Source organism: Saccopteryx leptura, chromosome 5, assembly GCF_036850995.1.
Source record: "Saccopteryx leptura isolate mSacLep1 chromosome 5, mSacLep1_pri_phased_curated, whole genome shotgun sequence".
NCBI lineage: Eukaryota > Metazoa > Chordata > Mammalia > Chiroptera > Emballonuridae > Saccopteryx > Saccopteryx leptura.
In genome coordinates, this window is record NC_089507.1 from 119,458,870 (window position 1) to 119,483,505 (window position 24,636).

Genomic DNA, 24,636 nt, shown 5'->3' on the forward strand with positions numbered 1-24,636 from the left:
AAAGAAGAATAAAGGGGGAGGTATCACACTTCCTGATATCAAGTTATACTACAAGGCCATTGTACTCAAAACAGCCTGGTACTGGCATAAGAACAGGCATATAGATCAATGGAACAGAACAGAGAACCCAGAAATAAACCTACAGCTCTATGGACAACTGATATTTGACAAAGGAGGTAAGGAAATACAATGGAGTAAAGACAGCCTCTTTAACAAATGGTGTTGGGAAAAATGGACAGCTACCTGCATAAACATGAAACTAGATCACCAGCTTACACCACTCACAAAAATAAACTCAAAATGGATAAAAGACTTAAATGTAGGCCGTGAAACCATAAGCATCTTAGGAGAAACCATAGGCAGTAAGCTCTCCAACATCTATTGGAGCAATATATTTGCTGATTTATCTCCAGGGGGAAGTGAAACAAAAGACAGGATAAACAAATGGGACTATATCAAACTAAAAAGCTTTTGCACAGCTAAAGACAATAAGAACAGAATAAAAAGACAAACTACACAATGGGAGAACATATTTGACAATGCGTCTGATAAGGGGTTAATAACCAAAATTTATAAAGAACTTGTAAATCTCAACACCAGGAAGACAAACAATCCAATCCAAAAATGGGAAAAAGAAATGAATAGACACTTCTCCAAAGAGGACATACAGATGGCCAATAGGCATATGAAAAAATGCTCAACATCACTAATCATTAGAGAAATGCAAATTAAGACCACAATGAGATATCACCTCACACCAGTCAGAATGGTGCTCATCAACAAAACACAGAATAAGTGCTGGCGAGGATGTGGAGAAAAGAGAACCCTCCTACAATGCTGGTGGGAATGCAGACTGGTGCAGCCACTGTGGAAAACAGTATGGAGATACCTCAAAAAATTGAAAATCGAACTGCCTTTTGACCCAGCTATCCTACTTTTAGGAATATACCCCAAGAACACCATAGAACAGCTCCGAAAGGAGAAATGCACCCCCATGTTTGTGGCAGTATTGTTCACAATAGCGAAGATCTGGAAACAGCCCAGTCAGGGGACGAGTGGATTAAAAAGCTTTGGTACATATATACTATGGAATACTACTCAGCCATAGGAAATGATGACATCGGATCATTTACAATAACATGGATGGACCTTGATAACATTATATGGAGTAAAATAAGTAAATCAGAAAAAAACTAAGAACTATATGAATCCATACATAGATGAGACATAAAAATGAGACTCAGAGACATGAACAAGAATGTGATGGCAACGGGGGTGGCGAGGTGGGGGAGGGGGGATGGGGCGAGGAAGGAAAGAGGGGGTGGGGGAGAGGAGGGGCACAAAGAAAACCAGATAGAAGGTGACAGAAGACAATTTGATTTTGGGGGAGGGGTATACAGCACAATCAAATGTCAAAATAATCTGGAGATGTTTTCTCTCAACATATGTACTCTAATTTATCAATGTCACTGCATTAAATTTAATAATACAAAAAATGTAAACACCAAAAAATAAAAAAATAAAAATAAAAAATAAAGTTCCTGTGTGTACTTTAAATTCCTTTAAATTATTCTCTAATTTAGCCTTTTCCTCAGTTCTCCCAAATTACAAGACTTTATTGTTGATAAACAGGATAATTAATTTTCAAATCTTTCTAGATCTACAATTCAAAAATTTTCCTACCACTTTCATATTATAGTAACCAGAAACAATTTCTCTCACTATTCTCAACTCATTCTTGAACACTAAAAGTAAAAGAGAGCACCAAACCAAAGCTATAAATAACTGAAACACAGGACAAGACAAGGGGTTATTAACTACAAACAGCTTTTAGTTCTGATAAACACAGGAGGTGTTACCTGATTTTTCCAGCTCCTGGAGTTCTGTTTTTATTGTTCAAGCCTCCTGTCTTTTACAAGAGCAAGGTGCCCATGCAGGTGCAAGGCCCCAGTTGATTAAACAGCAAGATTTAACACCCTTACATCAACCCCCAAACCCCTACCTCTACCTTTCTAACTATCGACACAGCTGGGCAATTCACTGCATACCCTTCAGTAAGTGTGGGGAAAGGTGAAACTAAGGGCAGTCAAGGAGAAGAGTGTATAAACCCTGTTACAGAAAATAATGATTTTAAATGAACTGTCAGATTTATAGCATGATCCATTTGTAGCAGATATTAATTCAATGTTCTTCAATCGCCAGTCCAGACTGGTCCACCAGAAATTTCAGGCCAGTCCACAAAAGTTAACCACCCTGACGATGTATGAAGATTACAGACCCAATGATCTTAGTCAAATTTAAATAGTTACGCTCAGGGTGATTTCTGCCTTAGTGGTTCCCAAAAAAATTCTCCTATTTTCACTGGTCCCTAAGAGTAAAAAGGTTGAAAACCACTGTGTTAGATTATATTTCCCTTATATATAAATTAAAAGTGATCATTTAGGCCCTGGCCGGTTGGCTCAGTGGTAGAGCGTCGGCCTGGCGTGCGGAAGTCCGGGGTTTGATTCCCGGCCAGGGCACACAGGAGAAGCATCCATCTGCTTCTCCAGCCCTCCCCCTCTCCTTCCTCTCTGTCTCTCTCTTCCCCTCCCACAGCCAAGGCTCCATTGGAGTAAAAGATGGCCCAGGAACTGGGGATGGCTCCTTGGCTTCTGCCCCAGGCGCTAGAGTGGCTCTGGTCGCGACAGAGTGACGCCGTGGATTTGGCAGAGCATCGCCCCCTGGTGGGCGAGCCAGGTGGATCCCGGTTGGGCGCATGCGGGAGTCTGTCTGACTGCCTCCCCGTTTCCAGCTTCGGAAAAATACAAAAAAAAAAAAAAAAGTGATCATTTACCTCTAACAGAAACTCAGAAGTAGTCCTTTTTCTAAAAATAAGTCAATGCCTGGGCAATAACACTGTCGTCTAGCACATTAGCAGATGAGGGAAACCATTGGAACTAGGCAATTTTAATCCAGTTAATTCTGTAATTAGTAATAACACTAAGAAGTTATCTGTCTACTAGTTAGAGACTAAGTAGTAACTAGCATTAACAATAAACATTAGAAAGAAGATTTGCTATGTTACAGAATTCAAATGTTCTACAATTTCAATTCTAAGATACAAACCTATCCACTCCTGTTTCTGAATAATGGAAAAAAAAAGGTTCATAACTCACTGGTAAACTCCTAGAGTATTCATACCTCTTGATCTCCTGGACTTTGTAAATCTCCTTTGCTGATGCTTATATCCCGAGTCCATCGAGGGGGTTTCCAAGTTCTTTCTTGTGTTCCTCTGTTATAGTAAAAGCTACGCCCTGAACTATCTTTATGAGTTTCCCACTCTCCATTAATTTGAACCGCTGGGCTCCCAGGAAGCGGGGGAAGAGCAGATTGGGATATTTTCAGTTCTTGTAGATTAGCATAGACGGGAGAATCTGGACGTCCTTGATTCGGAGGTGTCATTGCCTGTGAAAAATTTGAAGTCTTCATGTTTACATTGGCATAAGATTTCTAAACACACATACTAAAATTTATTTTAAAACATATACAGTTGTATGTATTCTAAAGAAATCACAATTCAACAGCTTTAATATTCACAATTTGAAAATATTAAAGATGCAAATAAAATCTGAAGTATAATTAACTTTCCCTCACCACAAAGCATGCACAACTGTCACTAACAAGGTGTATGACATTGAATTGTATCATTTCACCTCTACCAAAATTAATTTTTTAACACTTGGAGAAAACTATATTAAACAACTAAACTTTGGTTCTAAATGATTTTAAACAATTTTTAAAATCTAAAAAGCCTTACACATGAGTAACTCAGCAATTATTCATAAAACCATCAAAATATACATTTATTTCCTTTTTATTGAATTTATTGGGGTGACACTGGTTAACAAAATTATACAGGTTTCAGGTGCACAATTCTACAACACATCATCTGTACTCTGTATTGTGTGTTCACCACCTCCCCAAGTCAGGTCTCCTTCTATCACCATTTCATTTATACCCCATATACCCTCCTCTACTTACCCCTCCTCCCCCAATCATCACACTTTAGTCTATATCCATGAGTTTTCCCCTTTTACTCAATCCTTCCACACGCCCTTATAAGCCCCCCACCCAAACCTGGCAGCTGGCAGCCTGTTCTCTATCTATGAGTTTGTCTCCATTTTGCTTGCTAGTTCATTTTGTTCACTATATTCCACATATGAGTGAAATCATATGATACTTATCTTTCTCTGACCAGCTTATTTCATTTAGCATAATGTTCTCCAGATCCATCCATACCGTTGCAAAAAATAAGATTTCCTTTTTATGGCCAAGTAGTATTCCATTGTATAAATGGATCACAAAGCTTTTTAATCAACATATCTAATGATGGACATTTGGGCTGCTTACAAATCTTGGTATTGTAAACATGCTGCAATAAACATATTCTTTCAAATTAGTGGGTTGTGATTCTTTGAATGAATTCTGAGTGGAATTGCTGGGTCATAAAGCAATTACATTTTTAATTTTCTAAGGTACCTCCATACTGCTTTCCACAGTAGCTGCACCAATCTCATTACCACCAATAGTGGGACATCCTTGTCAACACTTGCTATTTGCTGATTTATTGATAGCCATTCTAACAAATGTGAGATAGTATCTCACTGGTTTATTTCTCTTATGATTATGGACATTGAACATCTTTTCATATGTCTACTAGCCTTTTGTATGTCCTCTTTAGAGAAGTGTCTATTCAGGTCCTTCGACCATTTTTTAATTAGACTGTTTTTTGTTTGTTTTGATGTTTTGTTTTAAGTTCTTGATAAATTTTGGATATTAACCCCTTTTATAGATGTATTGGTGAATACATTCTCCCTTTAGTGGGTTGTCTTTTCATTTTGTTGATGGTCTCCTTTGCTGTGTAAAAACTTTTTAGTTTGATATAGTCATATTTTAAAAGTTTTCCTTTTGTTTCCCTTTCCCGAGGAAAAACATCAGAAAAAACATTGCTACAAGAAATGTCCAAAATTTTACTGCCTATATTTTCTTCTAAATTATGGTTTTGAGTCTAAAATACATTTTGAGTTTATTGTGTATGGTGTAAGGTAGTGATATAGTTTATACTTTTGCATGTATCTGTCCAATTTTCCCAACACCATTTATAGACTATTTTTACCCTATTATATGCTTTTGCCTCCTTTGTCAATTATCAATTGACTATAAAGGCATGTGTTTATTTCTGAGCTCTCAAATTACATGCCATTGATCTATAAATGTCTGCTTTTATGTCAGTAAAATGCTGTTTTGATTACTATGGCCTTGTAGTATAGTTTGATAACAGGTGTGTGATTTCTTCAACTTTCATCTTCTTTTTCAAGTTAGCTGTAATTATTCAGAATCTTCTGTGGTTTTATATAAATTTTTAGAGTATGTGTTCTAGTTCTGTGAAATACATTGGTTTCAGGATAAGAATTGCATTGAATTTACAAATTTTGGGGTACTATGAACATTTTAAGGATGTTAAATTCTTCCTATCCATAAAACTGTGTATGTGCTTCTGCTTATTTGCATCTTCTTCAGTTTCTTTCTTCAGTGTCTTATAATTTTCTGAGTACAGGTTTTTCACATCGTTTGTTAAATTTATTCCTAAGTATTCAATAATTTATTCTTTTTGAAGGAATTGTGAATAGGATTGTTTTCTTAGTTTCCTGATAGTTACTGGTGTAAAAAAAATGTAACTGATCTCTGGATATTTTGTATCCTGCTAATTTACTAGATTCATTTATCAGTTTTTGTAGTATTTTGGTGGAATATTTAGGGTTCTCTACATATAGTATCATGTCATCTGCAAATAATGACAGTTTAACTTCTTTCTTTCCAAATTTGATGCCTTTTATTTCTTCGTCTCTGACTGCTGCTGTGCTTAGAGGACTTCCAGTACTATGTTGCATAAAAGTGCTGAAAGCAGGTATCTCTGTCTTATTCCCAATCTTAAGGAAAATATTTGTAGTTATGGGTCATTTAGTATGATGTTGGCTGTGGGTTTGTCACATACGACCTTTATTACATCAAAGTATGTTCCCTCTATTCCCACTTTGGTAAGAGCTTTTATCATAAATGGGTGATGGATTTTATCAAATGCTTTTTCTGCATCTATTGATATGAACATGAGGTTTTTTCCTTTACATTGTTTACAGAGTGTATCATGTTTACCGATTCGTGGATATTATACCAACCTTGCTTCCCCAGAATAAATCCCACTTGATCAAGATGTATGATGTTTTTAATGTATTGCTGGATCTGCTTTATTAATATTTTGCTGAAAATTTTAACATCTATGTTCATCAGGGATATTGGCCTAGTTTTGTTTCTTTGAGGTGCTTAATCTGGTTTTGAAATTAGGATTATTCTGACGTGGTAAAATGAGCTTGGAAATCTTCCCTCCTCTTGTATATTTTCAGATAGTTCGAGGACAGGTTTAAGTTCTTCTGTGAATATTTGGTAAATTTCACCTGTGAAAGCATCTGGTCCAGTATTTTTTTTCTTGGGAGTTTTTTTTTATTACTGTTCCAATTTTACTAGTAGTAATGCTATCAATTCAGTTTCTGATTGTGTGGAAGATTATATACTTCTAGGAATTTATCTGTTTCGTCCAGATTGTTCAATTTATTGGCATATAGCTGTTTGTAATATTTTCTTAAAAATCCTTTATACTTTTTTGGTGTCAGTTCACACTTCTGTTTCACTTCTGATTTTATTTGGATCCTCTCCTTTTTGTTGATGATTTTGGTTAAAGGTTTGTCAATCTTGTTTATGTTTTCAAAGAACCAGATTTAGGTTTTACTAATCTTTTCTATTGCTTTTTTAGAGTATTTTGTTTATTTATTTCTCTGAACTTTATTATTTCCTTCCTTCTACTAACTTTTGCCTTTGTTGTTCTTTTTCAAGCTCCATTAAGTGTAAAGTTAGATTGAGATTTTTCTTTTTTCTTGAGATAGGTCTGTAATGCTATGACTTGTCCCTCTAAGGACTACTTTTGCTGTGTTCCAAAGGTTTGGGGTTGTTCTGTTCTCATTTTCGATTTTTTTTAAATCATTTGTTTCAAGGTATCTTGATTTCTTCTTGATGTCATAGTTAAGTCAGATGTAGAAGGTATAACAGGAAAACATAGTATTTAAGTCAATGAGGCCCTGGCTGGGTAGCTCAGTTGGTTAAAGCGTTGTCCAGATACACCAAGATTGCAGTTTTGATCCCCCATCAGGACACATACAAGAAACAATCAATGAATGCATTTCTCTCTCTCCCAAATCAATAAATTAAAAAAGAGTCTAAGAGAAGGAAAATTTTAAAGAAGGAGAGGTGAGTTGACAGTACCAATCCAAAACTTCAATATAAAGGCTCTGAAACAATCCCTAGATTCAGCAATTAAGAAGTCATCATAAAACTTCAGCTTCCATCTACAAGAATCCAAAATTATCTTCCTTTCATAAAAAAGCAGAAAAATCAATAAAACACAGAGAATTATTTTCCTGCATTGTACAACAAGCAGCACAGGTCTGTTTCCTGAGAAAAAAACAAAGGATGTGAGCTTGCCACTCCCATGCTTTCTGCCTAGAGGTGGTTTCCAGAACACAACCCAGGGAGGAGGAGCCCAAGTAGAGCCTAGCAAGCTCAGTAAGTGAAAAGGACAGTGCTACAGGTTTACATTTATTGCTTAATGCAACAAATGACATACTACAAGAAATGAAAATCAATATCAAACACTACAGAAAGAAAAAGAAAAGAATGGTCCCCACTATTTTTTTTTTATTTTTTTGGAAAAGAGATAGAGAGTCAGAGAGAGGGACAGATAGGGACAGACAGCCAGAAAGGGAGACTGATGAGAAACATCAATTTTTCATTGCAGTTCCTTAGGTGTTCATTGATTGATTTCTCATATGTGCCTTGACCGGGGGGCTACAGCAGACCGACTGACCCCTTGCTCGAGCCAGTGACCTTGAGCTCAAGCTGGTGAGCTTTGCTCAAACCAGATGAGCCCGCGCCCAAGCTGGCAACCTCAGGGTCTCGAACCTGGGTCCTCCACATCACAGTCCGACACTCTATCCACTGCGCCACCGCCTGGTCAGGCTGGTCCCCACTGTTTTAAATCAGAGAATTTTTAAAGTTGGTATTCTTCAAAATTGATAAACCAAGAAATAGAGGCAATAGTGAGTCTGAAATCAAGATTTATAACAGTAATTCTAAATAGAATATGTAATTAAAAGAGGTTTATTGGAATTGAAAAAATGCTAAAAATTTTAACATTTCACATTCTCACTTTCTACCGGTTAAATTTTTTGATAGATGGCCATTTGATACATTGTTCATTTGTTATTAGAAACAGTTTCTAGTAGAAATAAGAACTTTGTTTTCTTAATTAATTTGACTCCATACTTAAAATCACCTTAAACTTTCAATAAGAGTGTGTGGGAGGAGACAGAAAAACATTCAGCATTTTTGTTAACGTTCTCATCTCTGGCAAAAAGAAACTGTGGTAGAGCATTGACCTGGCGTGCAGGAGTCCCGGGTTCGATTCCGGGCCAGGCACACCCCTCCTACTCTCCTTCCTCTCTGTCTCTCTCTTCCCCTCTCGCAGCCAAGGCTCCATTGGAGCAAAGTTGGCCCGGGCACTGAGGATGGCTCTGTGGCCTCTGCCTCAGGCGCTAGAATGGCTCTGGTTGCAACAGAGCAACACCCCAGATGGGCAGAACATCACCCCCTGGTGGGTATGCCGGTTGGATCCCAGTCGGGCGCATGCGGGAGTCTGTCTGACTGCCTCCCCGTTTCCAACTTCAGAAAAATAAAAAAATTTAGAAAAAGAAACTGTCTTTATTATCAACAGCTCAGACCACTGAGAAAACTTCAAAGTAATTACCATTAGTTGATCACTAATGATTCTTTCCTCAAAACTCTTGAAATATAAATTATTGATAAAAAAAACACTTAGTATAAAATATCAAACTAATTTTTACATATACACAAAACATATATTAACTACAACAAAATGGTTGAGCAACTGTATACCATTTTGTCTAATGAACCAAAAATGATGTTTGTTTGTTTGTTAACAAAAATATTCAATGCTGATAAAGGTATAATGTAACAATTTTAGTTTACTGCTAGTAATTTTAATTAGCTGAACCTTTTTGGAAAACAGTTTGGCAGTATGTTTCAAAAGCTTTTAGGCCCTGGCCGGTTGGCTCAGTGGTAGAGCGTCAGCCTGGCATGCAGGAGTCCCGGGTTCGATTCCCAGCCAGGGCACACAGGAGAAGCGCCCATCTGCTTCTCCACCCCTGCCCATCTCCTTCCTGTCTCTCTCTTCCCCTCCCGCATCCAGGGCTCCATTGGAGCAAAGTTCGCTCGGGCGCTGAGGATGGCTCTGTGGCCTGTGCCTCCGGTGCTAGAATGGCTCTGGTTGCAACAGAGCGACACTCCAGATGGGCAGAACATCGCCCCCTGGTGGGCGTGCCAGGTGGATCCCGGTCGGTCGGGCACATGTGGGAGTCTGTCTGACTGCCTCCCTGTTTCCAACTTCAGAGGAAAAAAAAAGCTTTAAAAAATATTTTAGGACCCTCAGCCAAGTGAGGGAGGTAATCTTAGATACCAAAAAGTATTTCCCCACAAAAATGTACATTCTAATGTTATTTATAATATATAAACTGGAAACTATCTAAAATCCCAACAGAGGAATGGTTAAGTAAATCATGACCCAATTTGAGGCAAAACTATACCAGCACTGAAAATGTTAATTATTTTTGTATTAACAAGAAAATTTGTTGAGGTCAATGAGAAAAGGAGAATATAAAACTAGTTCTAACTTCCGACTAAACTCTAACTAAAAGGGATTGATTATATATGATACTTTTCTATGTGTCCTATTTTCCAATTTTGTTAAAATGAGACTTATTACCTTTAAAGTTTGATCAAGCCGTGGCCGGTTGGCTCAGTGGTAGAGCGTCGGCCTGGTGTGCAGGAGTCCCAGGTTCGATTCCTGGCCAGGGCACACAGGAGAAGTGCCCATCTGCTTCTCCACCCCTCCCCCTCTCCTTCCTCTCTGTCTCTCTCTTCCCCTCCCGCAGCCGAGGCTCCACTGGAGCAAAGTTTGCCCAGGCGCTGAGGATGGCTCTGTGGCCTCTGCCTCAGGTGCTAGAATGGCTCTGGTTGCAGCAGAGCTACGCCCCGGATGGGCAGAACATCGCCCCAATGGGCATGCCGGGTGGATCCCGGTCAGGCACATGCGGGAGTCTGTCTGACTGCCTCCCAGTTTCTGGCTTCGGAAAAATAAAAAATAAAAAAAAGATAAAATTTGATCAAGGTAAGAATCTGGGGCACCTATCCAGTCCAATGACTCATAAAAGTGAGATCAGGCCCTGGCCGGGTAGCTCAGTTGTTAGAGCATCACCCCAATACACCAAGGTTGCAGGTTCAATCCCCAGTCCAGGGAACACACAAGATTGAAGCAATGAATGCATAAATAAGTAGAACAACTCCCTGGCTGGATAGCTCAGTTGGCTAGAGCATCATCCTGCAGAGCAGAGGTTGTCGGTTCAATCTCTGGTCAAGGCACATACAGGAAGAGACTAATGTTCCTCTCTCTCTCTCTCTCTCCCTCCCTTCCTCTGTCTCTAAAATCAATAAAATAAACATTAAAAAAAATAAGGCAGTCGACAGACTCCCACATGTGCCCGAACGACCGGGATCCACGCAGCACGCCCAGCAGGGGGCGATGTCTGACTGCCTCCCTGTTTCCAACTTCAGAGGAAAAAAAAGCTGCCCATCTGCCTATCTTTCTCTACCTCCCCCAAATCAATATATTTTTTAAAAGGTGAGAGCAATAGGATTAACACTAATTAAACTAGTGTTTCTTAAGGGATGGTAAGTGGCTCATCTATACCACTCACCTGGGTACTTATTAAATTTCTTGGGTTATATCCCAGACTTACTGGGTGTAGGTGGGGGAGACAGTGCTGGGGTTATAGTCAAGAAACGGTATTGTTAAAATACCTTATGTGAGTATACTATTGATCAAAACACATTAAGAGACTTCAATTTTCCTGAATGGACTTACGGGAAACTGGTTGCCCTGGCTTAATAAACTTGTATTATAAAATATATTAATATAAATACTTAAAGACAATTCTGAAATCCATACCATTGATTTGTTGATTCTTATTCTGCACATAAATCACAGGAAAGAGTTAAAAAAAAGTATTTATAATAAATGAATCAAATAAAAACTACTTTTCTAATACTTATAAGAAAGTATTCTGCACTTAAATTGAAGAACCTTGTTTATTTTCACCAACAAAAATAACTAGATTTTACATACCAAAAATAAAAAAACAACCAAAACCTTCCAAAGGAGAACAAAAAAAGTTAATTTTATGGGCCTTATCTGTCATTAATTAACAAATGAATTGGGACTAGTACCTCTGTACATGACCCAATTTTATATTTAAAAAAAGACTTGGCCTGTTTCACTTTATCTATACATAGAATAAAATAGCCCTCCCATTATCCACAGAAAGGAAAAATTGGGGAACCACATATAAAAAGGTAACTTTCAACTTAGAGTATGCTTGAGTCATTACTTTTTTAATACCGCAAAGACAGATTTGTCCACTTTTTACTTTTGACATATGTAGTTTAAGAACTGCTTCTAAAATAAACTTTAGAGAACAACAGAATACATATCATACTAAGGAGCTACACCTCACATCTTAACTAATTATGCTGATACTCAGTATTAATTCTTAGGTATCTGACTTACTATAAATGCAAGATTATACTTATATTACATGTATTATGAATGATTAATATAAGTCCCGACAGACTATAATTGTAGCTCCGATTAAGATTTATGGGAGAAAAAGTTTACCAAAGTATCAGACTCCAAATCAAAATTTAAATTATTTTTTAAATTCTATTTTAATTCGAGTCTCAAGCTCTTGCTGGCAGCGAGACTTATGCGCTCCAGCTTTTCAGTACCAGCGGCCGCCATCGACGTCGTTTGGTTCTTCTGGTCTCTGCGCCGTCATCAGCCGCCATCATGGTGAAGCTTACAAAGGCTGGTAAAAATCAAGGTGACCCCAAGAAAATGGCTCCTCCTCCAAAGGAGGTAGAAGATAGTGAAGATGAGGAAATGTCAGATGACGAAGAAGATGAAAGCAGTGGAGAAGAGGTTATCATTCCTCAGAAAAAAAGGCAAGAAGGCTACCACAACTCCAGCAAAGAAGGTGATGGTTTCTCCACCAAGAAGGATTATGGTCGTCGCACCAGCCAAGAAGACAGTTGTCACCGCTGGCAAAAAGGCAGCGGCTATGCCGACCCCTGGCAAAAAGGCAGTGGTTACACCAGTCAAAGCAGTAGCCACACCTGGCAAGAAGGGAGGCACACTAGGCAAAGCGTGGGTAGCAACCCTTGGTAAAAAGGGTGCAGCCAACCCTGCCAAGGGAGCAAAGAATGGTAATAATGCCAAGAAGGAAGACAGTGATGAGGAAGACGATGAGGATAGTGAAGAGGATGATGAGGAGGATGAGGATGAAGATGAGTATGAATTGAAGCCAGCAGTGACGAAAGCGGCTGCTGTTGCTCCTGCCTCCGATGATGAGGATGATGAGGAAGATGACGATGAGAACGATGAAGATGATGAGGATGTCGACGAAGAAGATGACTCTGAAGAAGAGCCTATGGAGCTGGCACTAGCCAAAGGTACAAAAGCTCCTATAAAAGCTCTTCTTGTGAATGCCAAGAGCACAGCTGAGGATGAAGATGAAGAGGATGAAGAAGAGAATGAGGAGGAGGAGGAGGAAGAGGAGGACGATGAAGAGGAGGAAGAGCCAAAGAAGCACCTGGAAAACGAAACAAGAAAATGGCCAAACAAAAAGCTGCTCCTGAAGCCAAGAAACAGAGGGTGGAAGGCACAAAACCAACTACAGCTTTCAATCTCTTTGTTGGAAACCTAAACTTCAGCAAATCTGCTCCTGAATTAAAAATGGGTATCAGTGATGTTTTTGCTAAAAACGATCTTGCTGTTGTGGATGTCAGAATTGGTGTGTCCAGGAAGTTTGGCTATGTGGATTTTGAGTCAGCTGAAGACCTGGAAAACGCCTTGGAACTCACTGGTTTAAAAGTCTTTGGCAATGAAATTAAACTAGAAAAACCAAAGGGAAAGGATAGTAAAAAAGATCGAGATGCAAGAACACTTTTGGCTAAAAATCTGCCTTATAAAGTTACTCAGGATGAATTGAAAGAAGTGTTTGAAGATGCTACGGAGATCAGACTAGTCAGCAAGAATGGAAAGAGTAAAGGGATTGCTTATATTGAATTTAAGACAGAAGCTGATGCAGAGAAAACCTTGGAAGAAAAACAGGGAACAGAAATAGATGGGCGATCTATATCCCTATATTACACTGGAGAGAAAGGTCAAAGTCAAGACTACAGAGGTGGAAAGAATAGCACTTGGAGTGGTGAATCAAAAACTCTGGTTTTAAGCAATCTCTCCTACAGTGCAACAGAAGAAACTCCTCAGGAAGTATTTGAGAAGGCTACTTTTATCAAAGTGCCCCAGAACCAAAATGGCAAATCTAAAGGGTATGCATTTATAGAATTTGCTTCATTTGAAGATGCTAAAGAAGCTTTAAATTCCTGTAATAAAAGAGAAATTGAGGGCAGAGCAATCAGGCTGGAATTGCAAGGACCCAGGGGATCACCTAATGCAAGAAGCCAACCATCCAAAACTCTGTTTGTCAAAGGTCTGTCGGAGGAGACTACAGAAGAGACATTAAAGGAGTCTTTTGATGGCTCTGTTCAGGCAAGGATAGTCACTGACAGGGAGACTGGCTCTTCCAAAGGGTTTGGTTTTGTAGACTTCAACAGTGAGGAAGATGCCAAAGCTGCTAAGGAGGCCATGGAAGATGGGGAAATTGATGGAAACAAAGTTACTATGGACTGGGCCAAGCCTAAGGGTGAAGGTGGCTTCGGAGGCCGCGGTGGCTTTGGAGGGCGAGGCGGCGGCAGAGGAGGCCGAGGCGGGTTTGGTGGCCGAGGTCGGGGCGGTTTTGGAGGTCGGGGAGGCTTCCGAGGAGGCAGAGGAGGTGGCGGAGACCACAAGCCACAAGGAAAAAAGACGAAGTTTGAATAGTTTTCTTCTGTCCCTGTCTTTCCCTCTTCCATTTGAAAGAAAGGACTCTGGGGGTTTTATTGTTACCTGATCAATGACAGAGCCTTCTAAGGACATTCCAAGACAGTATCCAGTCCTGTGGTCTACTTGGAAACATGCATAGATAACATTTCAAAGGAGACACCCTGTTGGTTTTGACTGGATATTCATATAAACTTCTTAAAGAGAAGAGTGATAGAGCTAACCCTTATAGGTAACTTTTGAATTTATATTGTTTCTTCCCATGTACAAAACCACTTTTTTCCTACAAATAGTTTTTTGTGTGTGTGCTGGGAGTCTATAGGAGAGCAGAATGTTTTATGGTGATTTTGCTTAAGCAACTTTGGGACAAATTAAAAGTCCTAAACTCTGGGGGGGGGGGGGGATTCTATTTTAATTCATGTGGAAAAAAGTCATTTATGTGCCTTTGGTAATTTATCTGCTTAAACTCTGCCTTATCATAACAGCTAATTATTATAACATTAGGCCACTAAACAGAATAAAGGACAAAAAAAAATTTGTCAACAAGCCAATATTCAGTTAAAAGATTAAAATTTTAGTTTCACTCCTGAAAAATTGCATATCAATTTTAACTGAAAAGTACCGTATTTCCCCATGTATAAAATGTATCCTTTTTTGAAAAATTTTGGGTCTAAAAACTGAGTGCATCTTATACAGTGGTTATACATTTTTTTACTTGCATTTCCTGCTTTTTCACGCTCGTTTTTGTGCTCATTGTTGAAGACTGTGATTCGTCATCACACAGATGAGGACAAGCTAATTGATGGGAGTATTGACAGTGATAAGGAGTTGAATGAATTTTATGATGAAGAAAACTTGAGTTCAGCCCTGGCCGGTTGGCTCAGTGGTAAACCGTCAGCCCTGCGTGTGGAAGTCCCAGGTTCAATTCCCAGTCACGGCACACAGGAGAAGCACCCATCTGCTTCTCTACCCTTCCCCCTCTCCTTTCTCTCTCTCTATCTTTTTCCCTTCCACAGCCAAGGCTCCACTGGAGCAAAGTTGGCCTGGGCGCTGAGGATGGCTCCATGGCCTCCACCTCAGGAGCTAAAGTGGCTCTGGTTGCAACAGAACAATGCCTGAGATGGGCAGAGCATCACCCCCTGGTAGGCATACTGGGTGGATCCCGGTCGGGTGCATGCGGAATCTCACTGCCACCCTGCTTCTCACTTCAGAAAAATTTATAAAAAAAAAAAGGAACAAAAGATAAATCTCCCCTCCGAGACCAAGTCCACACCTCTCCAGAGGCATTTTCTGTAAGCACTCAATGTCCCTGAGTATACCCTTCTCTCTCTTTCAATTCTTATTTTCCATAACACATCATCCTTGCATGTTCACCTATTCAAATAATAGCATCATAAAATACTCACTTAAAAATTTCAAAGTCAGCCCTGGCTGGATACCTCAGTTGGTCAGAGTACTGTCGTGTTACACCAAGGTCGCTGGTTAGATCCCCGGTCAGAGCACGTAAAACAATCAACCAATGAATGTATAAATAAGTAGAACAACAAATTAATCTCTCTCAAATCAATAAATCAAAAAAAATTAATTTCAAAGTCATCTTCTGTCTCTTCTTTTTACCCCAACAAAGTTCTACTAATCTTCCCCCTAATTTATCTTCAATTCCTTCTGCTCGTATTGTAAGATAGCCACACTCATCTAGACCCGTGATGGCAAACCTTTTTATAAAAACCGCCCACTTTTGCAGTGCTGGTCAACCTGGTCCCTCCCGCCCACTAGTAGGCATTCAGCTTTCATGGTGGGTGGAGCAACCAAACAGTGCCATGATTGGCCCACCATGAAAACTGGACCACCCACTAGTGGGCGGGAGGGACCAGGTTGTCGAGCACTGCAAAAGTGGGTGGGTTTTTTTGTTGGTTTTTTTTTTTTTTGTATTTTTCTGAGGCTGGAAACGGGGAGAGACAGTCAGACAGACTCCCGCATGCGCCCAACCGGGATCCACCCGGCACGCCCACCAGGGGGCAACGCTCTGCCCACCAGGGAGCGATGCTCTGCCCCTACCAGAGCCACTCTAGCGCCTGGGGCAGAGGCCAAAGAGCCATCCCCAGCGCCCGGGTCATCTTTGCTCCAATGGAGCCTCGGCTGTGGGAGGGGAAGAGAGAGACAAAGAGGAAGGAGAGGAGGAGGGGTGGAGAAGCAGATGGGTGCTTCTCCTGTGTGCCCTGGCCGGGAATCGAACCTGGGACTTCTGCACGCCAGGCCGACGCTCTACCACTGAGCCAACCGGCCTGGGCAAAAGTGGGTGGTTTTTATAAAAAGGTTCACCATCACGTGTCTAGGTCCTCTTCATCTTTTTTGCTAAATGATGAATGCCTCTATTTTTCTTCACCTCATCCAACTGGTCCTTCACAGTACCAACAGTTTTTCTCTAAAAACATATCTGACTGTATATTACTCACAATTCTATTAATATCAGGCTGTCCCTTCCTCCCAAATATCTTCAAATATTAAGTATTTTCTTTATCCCTTTTAGATATCTTGTCCCTAACCACCAACAAGTAAATCACATATAAAACCATAAAAAGCTGGGTCAAACATCACTTTCTTCTGAAGATGCTCCTCTCTTCTTTAACAGCATAATTCACAGGTTTCCTGTGCATCCAGAACAGCACTAACACAAATATAAACTGAGAAATCCAATCCATAGACTATTTTAAGAAATAAAAAGTAAAGGATAGCTGCTATAAAATAATATTTATTGGTGAAATTTCATTATTAATTTGTGTTGCAAGTATTCAACCAGATATGTTTGTCCTTGTTCGGTTAAGCTAAATTGAGACATTATGCTGAAATAGCAAGATTCACTATTTTACGCTGATGAATCAACATGCAAAGGCCTGGTACACTGCCATTATTCTGAATCTCCCTCCCTCTAGATTTGAATGGTAACTGTATAATCAGCATTCAGAGGATGACCTGAAATTTCTAGAGTAAAAAGTTCATGGTACAATTACAAATAAAAAAACTTTTGTCTTTACTTGTTGAAAGCACATATACTCAAGTATAAGTTTAGAATTTGAGATTTCTGGCAATGGTAACATAATAATGAATTTCAAAAAGATACAAATTAAATAGCTGACAAACCACCCTTCCAATCTTCCTCTTCTTTTCTGATAAATGACTACTCTTCTTTTTTTAGTGACAGACAGGAAAGGAGAGAGATGAGAAGCATCAACTTGTAGTTTGTATTACTTTAGTTGTTTACTGATGGCTTCTTATATGTGCCTGTGACAAACTAGCTCAAGCCAGCGATCTCTGGGCTCAAGCCAGCAACTTCTGGGTTTAAGCCAACAACCATGGGATCATGTCAATGATCCTACAATAAAGCCAGCACCGCCATGCTCAAGCCAGCAAGCCTGTGCTCAAACTGGCTAAGCCTGTATTCAAGCCAGCAACCTCAGCATCCAAGGTTGACTCTCTCTATCCATTAAGCCACCACTGTCAGCCATGACCACTCTTTTTTCTTTGGTTCTTTTTTCAAAACTAGGATTCTGAAATTACACTTTGAAAACCTCCAAAGAAAGAATTTATAAACTGTCAACTTTGAATGAACACACCCAAAAGAATGTTTCTAATTTACCACATGTAGCAATTCATTAGCAAGTTACATGACAACACTGTAATACAGTTACTTGGATAATCTATTATTATATTAATTCCTAACTGGTTGTGTAGTTATAAGGTTTAAAGCATTATTTCCTTAAAGTGATACTGAAACCTTATACAAACTACATAAATTTAGTAGTTTCCATCATTCCACATAAATTTCCATCATTTAGTGGCGATTTTACACTAAAGGAACAAATACTTAAGCCACGAATTCCTTTAAAATATTCAAAATAGTTACGTAAAAACATAGTAAGAATCAATAAATGTAAAAAATATTCATACACGTACAGAAATAAAAAAAAATCAAAAGTCTATGAAAGTTTTTGTAACTTATTTCATGGAAGTAGAACTGATTCTGTTTTGTTTTTGTTTGTGTTTTCTAATTTATTCTTCAATGAATGCATGTATTTTGAAGTGAGAGTAAAATGAAAAAAATATTAGTTTTAAAACCACATAACAATTTTATAATGATCCTTAAAGTTCTACAACCTAAGCAACAGAGGTAAGAACACATGATACCATGGAGGCTAATACCATACTCAAGTTTACCAAGAAAAATCTAGAGTAGGCAATAAGGAAAGGCTGGTTCAAAGACACAAATACGTTAGGTTCATTGTAAACCAGAAATGTAGTCACTGTGCTTAGAATTATAATCCTCATAATAAGCCACGATGAGAATACCATTACCATTATCAAGTTCTCCAAACTGCTGATAAAAGAGAGTAGGCTAAGAAAAGGTTAAGATAGGTGAAATACTGTGCTATTATGATAGTGGTCAAAAGTCTAGCACCTCTTTGAGCATTTCATCTAAAGTTTCAGAAACGGGCCTATCTAGACACTAATCATCCCCAGCTCTTTTCTCTTTGCAACCATCACCACCATCCGTCTCCAGAATTGTTTCATCTTGCAAAACTAAAACTCTGCGAACATTACCCTATAAAGTCCCCATCTCCCTCTGTCCCCCAGTCCCTGGCAACCAATAATCAACTTTCTGTCTCTACAAATATGACTACTCTAGGTGCTTCATATTAAGTAAATCATATATTTGTCCTTTGTGAATGGCTTATTTATGTCCTCAAGATTCATCCATGTTGTAGCATGTGTCAAAATTTCCTTCCTTTTTAAGGCTGAATAAAAATTCCATTACATGTACATATCGTATTTTCTTTATTCATCTACTTGGGATGCTTCCATCTTTTCGCTATTATGAATGACGCTGCTATAAACATGGACATACGACTACCTGTTCAAGTCACTACTTTTGATTTTAAGTATTGTGATGATTTTGTGTGTCAACTGGACTAAGCTAAGGAAATGCCCAGAGAGCAGAAAAAACATTATTTCTGGGTGTGTTTTAAGGGTGTCTCTGGAAGACATTAGCATTTGAATAAGTAGACTCAATAAAGAAGACTGTCCTCACCAATGCAGATAGACACTCTCTAATAAACAAAATGCCTTAATAGAACAAAAAGGCAGAGGAAGGGCAAGTTCCCTTTCCCCACTTGAGCTGAGACATCCATGGCCTCTGCCCCAGGACATTGGCTCTTCTGGTTCTCAGGTCTCAGGACTCTCTCTAACAGGGCCTTTCCCCAAGCCCACCCTAGTTTTCAGACCTTCAGACTAGGACTGAACTACATTATGGCTTTGCTCGTTTATATGCAGAAGGCAGATCGTAGGACTTCTCAACTTCCGTAAGTGCATGAGCCAATTCCCATAATAAATCTTCTCTTATATATCTCCTACTGGTTCTGTTTCTCTGGAGAACCCTGAGTAATACAAATTTATACACAGCGTCCTTTTCTTTTGAAACTCTTCAAGTAAAAGCTACCATTAGTTCTAAAGGTCATCAATAAAAACACACACTGATAATTTACGTTTTCCACTTCACAACATATTACATATACACTAAAGACCATTAATACAAAATGGGGAGGGAGCAGCTAAGTTTAAAAGCGATTTAATTTTGTTCCTCATGACCCCTTCATATATTCCTAATTCACAGGGAGAAAAATATAAAACATCTACTTTTATTTCAAAGTGCTGGAAACAAAAGCATCTAATAAACATATTTCAGTTCTATAAAGAGTTATTAGTTAGTCAAAACTGCAGCTTGTTTTCCAATATCTCAGTCTCCTATTAGGGCCCCTCCAAATTCTCTTCCTCATCAAAACTAGCTCTCAGTTCAGAATTTTTAGAAAAGATTCTTAAATACACAGATACGTTTCCCATAAATCATATTAACTCCTGACCTTCCTTCTCTAAAGACTCAGAATTACTCTACTCTCTTCCAAAGCTCACTAGAGACATGTTGACTTCCTGTGGTTCCAAATCAGTTATTTATATGTTTGTCCCTTTCCATCAGGTATGTGAACATTCACAAGAGCAATAAAATGGTTTTTATTCAGGCTTCAAAAGTCTCTACAGATAAAAGAGAAATGAGAAAATCTGTGACAGAGATCTAAATTCAGGTAAGATTTACTAACTTTTAAACTAGTGTCCTTTTGGGGTACCGCTGCTCTTCAGAATGAAACATACCAAGTGCCATAATAATGCCTGGTTCCTCTTAATAGAAGAAAGTACTAGCCATGGGAAGAAACAAGTCTGCTTATCACAATTTTCAGTCTTCATGTCATATTTTAGTGAATGAACCAACAGAAAAGCTATTATGTATCAATAATAATATATCAGAGTAAGTTACTCCTGTAAAAGTATGTACTGTTTTTCTAATTACATTTAGTTACTAGAAGAACATCCAGATTTATTAGTTCCCATTTAAATCTTTAAATCTGTAGCTCAAAAATTAAAAAGATCACACTCTTTTCCACTTGACTATGCCTAAAGAAAATCTGGCTACGTTGTTATAACTGATAAACAGATTTTTCGGGAACTCATTTAAATTGTAGTAAACTGTCAATGAAGAAAAATTACTTTAATTGATACATGAAATAGTTGGTTTTTCTATAAAAAAAAAGTTCTAATTCCAATGTATATGTTGGCAATACCATTCATATAACATGGGGCTTTAACAATGCTTTTCAGTAATAAGCATGATACATCAAATGAAGGAAAATCTGACATAGTACTTAAGGGATATTTTAGCAGATAATTAATAAAACTTTGAAACAACACTTTACTCCCTAGAAAAGTGACGCATTAAAAGCTGTCCAAACCTGACCTATGGTGGAAAAGTGGATAAAGCGTCGACCTGGAATGCTGAGATCACTGGTTCAAAACCCTGGGCTTGCCCAGTTAAGGCACATGGGAAAAGCAACTACTACCACTTGACAATTCCTGCTCTTCGCCTGCCTTTCTTTCTCTCTCTCTCTCTCTCTCTCTCTCTCTAAAATAAATAAATAAATAAATAAATAAATAAATAAATAAATAAATGAATGCCGTACAAAATGTTAGATTTACTCTTCTTTAAATTATGAAGTATAGCCCTGGCTGGTTGGCTCAGTGGTAGAGCATCGGCCTGGCATGCAGAGGTCCCGGGTTCGATTCCCTGCCAGGGCACACAGGAGAAGCGCCCATTTGCTTCTCCACCCCTCCCCCTCTCCTTCCTCTCTGTCTCTCTCTTCCCCTCCCGCAGCCGAGGCTCCATTGGAGCAAAGATGGTCCGGGCGCTGGGGATGGCTCCTTGGCCTCTGCTCCAGGCGCTGGAGTGGCTCTGGTCGCAACGGAGTGATGCTCCGGAGGGGCAGAGCATCGCCCCTGGTGGGCAGAGCGTCGCCCCTGGTGGGCTTGCCGGGTGGATCCCGGTCAGGCACATGCAGGAGTCTGTCTGACTGTCTCTCCCCGTTTCCAGCTTCAGAAAAATAAAAAATAAAAATAAAAAATTATGAAGTATAGATACAAAAGACCAAAAAGGTACTCTATCTTCTTTTTTCAAAAAAACTGGACAACAGAATAGAGTTAAAAGAAAAAAACCTCCAAGATTCTACTACTCAAGTGATACCTTTTTTTTTAAGAGCTTACAGACAGAGGGGGAGTGGCAGGCAGCAAGAAGTATCAACTATAGTTATAGCTTCACTTTTAGTTGCTCATTGATTGCTTGTCATATGTGCCTTGACCAGGGAAGCCCAGGGCTTCGAACTGGCTTCCAGGTCAATGCTTTATCCACTGCACCACCACAGGTCAAGCCCCTGTTGATATCTTGAATGAAGTTTTAACAATAGATATAGGCTGTTAACCTTTACTTTAAACATCTTGCACTTCCATAATTTCATAAGAAATTCCTGAGATTCCTTTAATATAAAAATCTGAACTGTCTTATACCAGCTAATAAACTTTTGAGCACTCAAATAACAGCAACAATCCTCTCAAAAGTCTAAGGTATTATCTGTATGGCAAAGCTTCCACAATTTTGTATTTCAGCATTCTACTGTATACACTTATTAAAATAAGACAAAAGATGAAAAGTGAAATAAATAGTACAGCAGTTCCCTATATTTCCTTATAATTATAGGGATAGGCAAACTCTGGTCCAAATCGAGACTGTGGCCTGTTTTTGTAAATAAAGTTTTACTGAAACACAGCCATATTCGTTTCTGTGCATATTGTTATCTTTGACTACTTTTAAGCTACAAGGGCAGAGTTGAAAATTTGTGAGAGACCGTGTAGATCTCAAAACCTAAAATATCTGGTTCTTTACAGAAGAAATTTGCCAACTCCCATGAAAATGCTCTCCCCATTTAAAGCTAGATTTTATTAAAACTACAGAAGAATTATATGTATTATACTGCATTCTTCCAAAGTAATTACTTTAAATAGTTATGATACTGAGATCCCTTAAACACAGGCATTACTACTCTTCTATAAACCTCAGAAAAGATGAACAGAAAACACTATCTTCAATTATGTAAAAATGTCACTTTCATGTTAACAGTGAGTTTTCAACTGATTTTCTTAATTGATCTGCAAATATTAACACCTATTTAAAAGACAAAATATTTCTTTTGCTTAACTATTGAAACACTTACCACAAAGAACTTTAGTGGTTTCCTTTAAAATGAAAAAAGTTAAGGTCCTGGCCAGTTAGCTCAGTTGGTGAAGAGTGTCATCCCAAAACAACAAAGTTGCAGGTTTGATCCCCAGTCAGTGAACACATGGGAAGCAACACATGAATGCATGACTGAGTGGAACAACAAATGAATGCTTCCCTTCCTGTCCCCTCTCTCTCCTTTCCTACTCTCTCTAAAACTCAATCAATAAAACCCGAGCCAAATAACTCCATTAGTTGGAGCATGATTCTGGCACAGAGGTTGCCAGTTCAATTTCACAGTCAGGACACATACAAGAGCAGCTCTACGATCATGTCTCTCTTTCTCCCTGTTTTCTCTTACTTTCCAAATAAAAAATAATTACAATATTTAATAAATATGTATGAAAAAATAAGTTTTTTTAAGCCCCTATAATTCATAATGGATATTAAAAAATATTGTTTAATTTGATGGGTTCAAGCTTCTCTGAAATACAGGCAGATTCTGCAGACTCTATTTTCAAATACATGTTTTGTTATGGTCTCAGAAAAATGCTCATCTAGAACAAATGGCCTCACATCACTTCATATAAGTATCTATATCAAATTATCACCAGTAATTAATAAAGTTCTACTTTTAATACTTCAAGTAGATAGATCACTGTACTTCTATGACCTTTATAAGTCATACATTCACTTGCTAAGTAAACTTTATTTCCTAAGTAAATATTAAAATAGTCAAGCCTGGCCAGGTGGTGGCGCAGTGGATGGAGCGTTGGACTGGGACGTGGAGGACCCAGGTTTGGGGCCCTGGGGTCATCGGCTTGAGCGCAGGCTCGTCTGATTTGAGTGGGGCTCACCAGCTTGAGCCCAGGGTCGCTGGCTTGGGCAGGGGATCACTCAGTCTGCTGTGCCTCCCCCAAGTCGGGGCACATGTGAGAAAGTGATCAATGAACAGTTGAGGTGCTGTAAAGGGGAGTTGATGCTTCTCATCTCTCTCCCTTCCTGTCGTCTGTCTGTCCCTGTCTGTCCCTCTGTCTCTGTCACAAAAGGAGGAGGAAGGAAAAGAAAAAATATATATATTAAAATAGTCAAGCTATTTTTCCTTTCTTCTCTTTTTAATTAAAACATCAAAATTATATAGTGCTATCTATATGTCTGACATGAAGTAACAAGATTGTAAATCTAAATCTATACAATAATAAAAACCATTCACATAGTATATTTTGTGAACCAGGCACTATATTAACTACTTATACTAATTCATTTATCTTCCAAAAAACCCTATGACATGAGTACTACTATCATTCCCATTTTACAGATTGAGATTGAGTTCCAAAAATATCTTGAGTACCTGTCTAGGACCAAACAAGTAGAAAGTGACCAATCTGGACCTTGACCTCAAGCAATCCAGCTCCAGAGTCCATGCTCATGTTTTTGCCTCTCTTGTAGTATGCTGTCTTTATACCTTATCAAAGTTATAAATGTAACATAGTATTGTTTTTATAAAGGGTTAACAATTATACGCTATAGAAAGTAAATCACACCAAATTCAAGTCCTCTTTAGATGTATATTACAGATTAAATTGGAAAAAGAACAAGACCTGTGCCAGTAAAACAAAATATTTGTTTGACAATGTATACTATTCAACTTAGGAAACAACTCAAAAATCACACTCTTTAATGTCATCTTTTTATTTTTCTAGTTGCTTTTTATGCTCTTTCATTTATTTTTACATTCAACGAACAGGCAATACATCCCTGATTGAAGGGATTGAAAAAAGTAGTAGACAAGTCCCTATCCTTGAGAAGACTCAAAGCAGTCAAGTGT

At 38.6% G+C, this 24,636-nt stretch overlaps 2 protein-coding genes across 4 annotated transcripts in view; one reads left to right on the forward strand and one right to left on the reverse strand.

The window, feature by feature from the left end:
• The window catches only part of ARHGAP12 (Rho GTPase activating protein 12), a 153,688-nt gene that overhangs the window by 76,390 nt on the left and 52,662 nt on the right, over positions 1–24,636 (reverse strand). For all 3 annotated transcript variants that reach the window (XM_066386879.1, XM_066386878.1, XM_066386880.1), the window contains exon 4: positions 3,181–3,444. In XM_066386879.1, coding sequence (XP_066242976.1) covers positions 3,181–3,444 — 264 coding nt within the window. The remainder of the gene's footprint in view (positions 1–3,180; positions 3,445–24,636) is intronic.
• On the forward strand, positions 12,051–14,374 carry LOC136406753 (nucleolin-like). Its single transcript, XM_066386896.1, is given in 3 exon segments — positions 12,051–12,214; positions 12,216–12,858; positions 12,861–14,374. Coding segments are annotated over 3 exon segments (2,091 nt in total). The 5' UTR covers positions 12,051–12,067; the 3' UTR covers positions 14,162–14,374.